Below are 5,622 nucleotides of genomic sequence, written 5' to 3' on the forward strand. Positions count from 1 at the left end.
TCTGAGAAAAAAAAGTCAGAATTACGAGTTTGTATCACGCAATTCTGAGAAAAAAAGTCAGAATTGCGAGTTTGTATCACGCAATTCTGAGAAAAAAAGTCAGAATTATGAGTTTGTATCAGCAATTCTGAGAAAAAAAGTCAGAATTGCGAGTTTGTATCACGCAATTCTGAGAAAAAAAGTCAGATTTACGAGTTTGTATCACGCAATTCTGAGAAAAAAAAGTCAGAATTGTGAGATAAAAAGTCGCAATTACCTCTTTTATTTTTTATTCAGTGGCGGAAACGGGCTTCCATACTTTCCCCAACTCATTTGCGTCACATTATTTCTTCTGCTTCTGCGCGCTGCTTAGAGGGAACATTGTACAAGTGTCTTTTGTTGTTTCTGTAAGACGTTATCAGTACATATATATGCCTATAAATCTTGGGGGAACTTCTTAAAGTTGGCATGTAATTAAAAACCTCCCTATCCATTTTCTACCTTTGTAAATTAAACTAGTCACTGATTCATTGTTATTTACAGTAAAATTACTAAACAAAGTGATAAATAAGGATGTCCAGGGAGACTCTGCAGATACAAGACTTTTGAGATTTAAATGAATTCATAGGAGTACAAAATAGGACAACTTGGAGTATTTTAGAATCAGGTCATGTGGTCCCTGTTGAGAGGACGCTCTCAAACAAAGAACAAAGTTTGTGTGATTCAGATACAATTATTGGTCATAGTTATCAATTAAATCTGTTCAAATGCTGTTGTGAAGCAATTTTACTTGTATGATCATTTTAGATCTTATTTAAACTGACAAAGTCGGTATTGAGCTGTCTGCTCTTTAGTGAAGCTTTAATTTTCAAAATTGTGATACAAAACTAAAAAAAAAAAAAACACAGGAAAGTGTATTTATTTTTACACACTGATTTTATTGTAGAGTTTCCACCTTATCTCCATGTCTAAAAAAGAGATGAAGTACCTGAAACACAACTTGTGCACCTGAAAAGCTGCCTCTTAAAACATGAGAAGACAACTAAATTATTCACAGTTCTAGACCAGGGAACATCCTGTAAGATGCCACGGACACAAGTGTCGTTTGCAAACGTGTTTCCTGTAACTGCACAAAATAAAAGGCAACATTTGTTTGTAAAACATTGGCCACACCATAGTAAAAAATAAATATACCTCCATTATACATTTAATAATCAGCTCATACTGTGTGAACAAACTATTTCAGTTTAGTTTAGAATAATAGGTTTCATAAGGCCACATTTCAGTTCATAGTCAGTCAAGTATGCAAAGGACACACAGTTTTGTCTTACAAATTACAAATATTCAAATATTAAAAATATTTCAAAACAAAACAGTACACAATATGATAAATGTGTGCCCTTAAAGGGACAGTCCATCCCAAAATGAAATTTCTGTCATCATTTATTTCCTCAAGTCATTCCAAACCTGAATGATTTTCTTTCTTCTGTGGAACACAAAGATATTTTGAAGAATGTTGCTATCCAAATGATTTCAGCTTTAACTGACTTTATCCACAGTATGGATAAAAAACATACTATGGAGGTCAATGGGACTCAAAACTGGGTGGTTACGAACATTCTTCAGAATATCTTCTTCTGTCCACAGAAGAAAATCATACAGGTTTGGAATGACTTGAGGTTGAGTAAATGATGAGAGAATTTTAATTTTTAGGTGGACTATCTTTTCAAACAGCCTATCAACCATCAATAAATACACAAATAATACATTTGTTCTTTTAAAACTTTAAATCAGTAACCCTGTTGATCATTCTCATACTCACTCCATGCCATTCTTCATTTAACTGAGCATTATTGAATCATTTCAGTTCAAGCTGGAAGTAAATATCCTTCATTGGAACAATATTTTGGGGGTATGACCACAATGGGCTCCCCATTTCTAGGCTGCCACATTAGAACCTGTGCATCATTGGCATTAGGCTTAAGCAAGGCGTTTGTTGGGATAGGTTCATTTCTGACCAGGACTTGAGGCTGTTCCTGGATCAGTGGCTCCACAACTGTGGCTCTTTGACCCAGAGGCTTCATTGGATCCACTTTAATGCAGAGCTGCATCCTCCAGCGGATGGTTCGGAGTAGCACCATCTCAGCTGTGGTTTCGTTCATGGCCACGAGCCATGTGGTGAAGTGTTGGTCCCTCTGGATGGAGCTCAGGAGAGTGGGACTGCTGGTGGTGCCCACTGGGACACTCCACGTCACACTTGGGCAGAAGTTGTCATTCATGCAGGTGGTGAGTTTGGTGCTCTTCTTAGTGGGACCCACCATCATGTACATCTCAGTGGTGCAGCCGTACCAGGGGTAATTCACACCATCTGAATCACTAATGGCCCGGATCTGCCCACATTTCAGCTCTGGGAGCTCCCAGCTGGATCTAAAGAGGAAAGATGAAACTTATTTCTCAGATGTTGTTATTATAATGAAGTGAGTTAATACACTCTTGCATCAGAGATGTACCCTAAATATTTACGCTAATTTATGGTATTTTTTTATATTTGGAGAAATTTAGCATGACATCATTTGCTCTCCAATGGATCCTCTGCAGTGAATGGGTGCCATCATAATGACAGTTCAAACAGCTGATAAAAGCACCAAAATAATCCACAAGTAATTCACACAACTCCAGTCCATCAATTAACATCTTGTAAAGGGAAAATCTGCATGTTTGTAATAATAATAATAAAAAAAATCAACACATTTTTATTTCTATTCCATTGAGTCCTCTGTCTATAATATTGCTTTCTCCAGTGATGCTTTTATCAGCTGTGTTCCGACGGCACCCATTCAAAGCAGAGGATCCATTGGAGAGCAAATGACGTAATGCTAAATTTCTCCAAATCTGTTCTGATGAAGAAACAAACTCATTTACAGGGGATGGCTTGAGCGTGAGTACATTTTCATTTTTGGGTGAACTATTCCTTTAAAAGTAAAACACTAAGAAATTTGTGTGTTAAAGTTTCAAATCAAGAAAGTTATAAGGACTAAATAAGATCTTCTTAATTAACAACCCTGTAGTTTCCTAGAGAATGAATGTTAATGTCATCTAAAATGTGAATAGATAATCTTGGTAGAAATAAAGACTTGGCTAGTTTTCTCAGGACTGACGCTGGTAAAGGACAAGCCTTTTGTCCTGTTAGGGGTGTGTTCAGCTTTTCTGCTTTTGAGGAAACAATCTCAGGAAATTGCACCATAAACATCACTAACATCCTGAAAATTTGTTTTACATAGTTCCTCAGCACCATCATGCCACCTAAATTACACCGAGTTCGTTCAGTTCATTTTTACAATATTTCAATGGTATTTTACTGCCCTGTAAACCAAATGACAGAAGGCAGCTAGTGGGGTGAAAGGTGGGAATGATTTTGGTAGAGATAACCATATCTTTTTTTTTTCTCATAACGGATATGCAGAACTGTGTTATTGTTTTATTTATTATTATTATTACTTTTATGCAAAATAGTTTTGCAGTTTAGGTGCAAATTTATTCTAATTTTTGTTTTGATTTTTAAGCTACACTTTTTTTCACTTGAGAATGAGTGCTTGTTAGTTATAAAGTTAATTTTTAAATAACAGTTAAGAGTTTTATCCAAACAAAACATTAAATAACGTATTTTACCAATGAATATTGTTGGGTGCAAATCTTTAGAGACCCATAATGTGTGCCATTTATGGGTTCACTTAAAAATAAAGGTTCCCAAAGAGGGTTTTGTAGCAATGCAATAGAAGGACCATTTTGGGTTCCACAAAGGAAGCTTTCTGTGAATTTTTCTTGTGAAGAATATTATAATAATATGAAGAACACTTTTTCACTATAAAGAAACTTTTGTGCAGTGGAAGGTTCCATTGATGCTAAAGGTTCTTCATGGAAACATAGATGCCAATAATAAACCTTTATTTTAAAAAGTGTTAATGGTAATCGGAGTATCAACCTCTATAGATTCTCAGGGCCCATAGCAATTTCCACATGTTATTTTTAAAAAGGTAGGGACTCAAAACAATAAAGTATTCAGTAGTTAGGCATGTCTATTCATACAATGAACACACTTACACTCCTTCATTCCCATATATATTGAAGAAATCCATTTGATTGCAAGCCTGGATCCAGCCAACGGTCCAGATATCTTTGCAAAGCATGGGTGGCACCTGCACCTGAGCTGATGCCCTGAAGTAAGGCGTACGGTATCGCAGAACCACATTAGATGACTCATCGATGACAGTCGGACTAGGATCAATGGAGGCTTGCAGTTCCAGGACTGTGATGTTCTCATGAAAACTTGGCTTGAGTTTTACACTCTGTACACATCCCATGGTGGAGGCTCTTTAGACTGGCAGCACAAACACCCATCAGTATCCAAATGAAGCAGTAATATTCATGATGAGAGAAAAAGGGCCCAAATCTGTGGCTACAGTGCTATGACATGATTCCTGACATGTCAGCATAATGAATAATTTCGCATGTCTTGTAATCTCTTAATACAGTAATAAATCCCAGGTCTTTCCCCTCCTTCAGTCAAGCTAAAATAACAATAACCTTACATATTCATTCTTATATTATATAGCTATATCATGTTTGTTGCCTCAAAATATATGTCAGCTCATACGTCCCTTTGATTTAAAACCAGAAATGTCTAAGTAGCACCTGTTCGGTACCGTCCAATAGTGCGGCATTACGACCTGTTACGCTGCGCTCCAGTCAACAGTCTTATGCCGTTGAGACGCTCTATAATTCAAAAGGTCCCTCAGGATGACCAGAAGAACAAGCAACTACTTCAAGCTTAAATCCATAGTCCCGTTACAGGTCGAGCCCCACGCTGCGTCTTCTGGCATAACTTGAGACCAAAATTTCTGGTGTCAAATCAAATATCGATGCTCTTAATTTCCGCGTCATATCTGAGAGATATAAAGAGCGTGACCAGTCGGGTTACTTTGTGTCGCCCTTGTCCTATTAAAGGGTAGTCAGGTTCCTCTGGTGTAATACAATACTTCAGCTGTTTTTTTTTTTTTGTTTTTTTTTTATCCAAGCGGTTTAGAATTAGACCTCCCTTCTTGGCGACGTTTTGCATCCTGGGTAGTGTAGTTTGGATCAGAGACATTCAACACTCATTTACTAGCAGTTTTCATGTTTACAATTTTCAATTGAAAATATCACAAAAGTAACAATAAAACAGCAAATAAATGGGGTGAGGTATGCATGGTGCAAATAGAGTTTTTGGCATATTTGTTATAATGGCTTTTAACCTTATCAAAAAGGGCCTTTTTGTGTAGGCTAAGTGTAATTTCTATGCTAATAGTTTAGACAAAGTCACTGCATTGTTCGAGTGGCACTGTAATTTAAAGTCAAATGAACATTATTATAGAACATTTTCTGTTAGGCTACATGTTTTTTTCAGCTTATACTTGTTTGTAAATAAATAAATAAATAGCCTATTTTATTGATCATTTTCAAAGCGAATTATCTTATAGCGCAGCGCAGCTACAGTGCAATGAAAAACAACAACAAATCAATACAATAATTGTAGACAGGCCCGGACTGGCCATCGGGAGCACCGGGAGAATTCCCGGTGGCCTGGCGGCTGATTTGGCCCGCTGC

At 36.9% G+C, this 5,622-nt stretch overlaps 1 protein-coding gene across 1 annotated transcript; it reads right to left on the bottom strand.

The window, feature by feature from the left end:
- Positions 1 to 1,685: 1,685 nt before the first annotated feature.
- Positions 1,686 to 5,059, bottom strand: LOC107672534 (protein FAM78B-like). Its single transcript, XM_016465762.1, has 2 exons — positions 4,081 to 5,059; positions 1,686 to 2,406 (listed from the first exon to the last, which is right to left on the bottom strand). The coding sequence occupies exons 1-2, from the start codon at positions 4,338 to 4,340 to the stop codon at positions 1,848 to 1,850; spliced, it is 819 nt and encodes a 272-aa protein (XP_016321248.1). The 5' UTR covers positions 4,341 to 5,059; the 3' UTR covers positions 1,686 to 1,847.
- Between the last annotated feature and the right edge of the window lie 563 nt (positions 5,060 to 5,622).

This window comes from Sinocyclocheilus anshuiensis, unplaced genomic scaffold (assembly GCF_001515605.1).
Source record: "Sinocyclocheilus anshuiensis isolate Anshui unplaced genomic scaffold, SAMN03320099.WGS_v1.1 scaffold176, whole genome shotgun sequence".
NCBI classification, from domain to species: domain Eukaryota; kingdom Metazoa; phylum Chordata; class Actinopteri; order Cypriniformes; family Cyprinidae; genus Sinocyclocheilus; species Sinocyclocheilus anshuiensis.

What these genes read in the sequence shown, in the direction of transcription:
- LOC107672534 (XM_016465762.1), bottom strand. Translation starts at nt 4,340, where the DNA reads ATGGGATGTGTACAGAGTGTAAAACTCAAGCCAAGTTTTCATGAGAAC. An exon ending in ATATATGGGAATGAAGGAGT is followed by an intron (nt 2,407 to 4,080) that starts GTAAGTGTGTTC and finishes TTTCCTCTTTAG; the next exon opens with ATCCAGCTGGGAGCTCCCAG.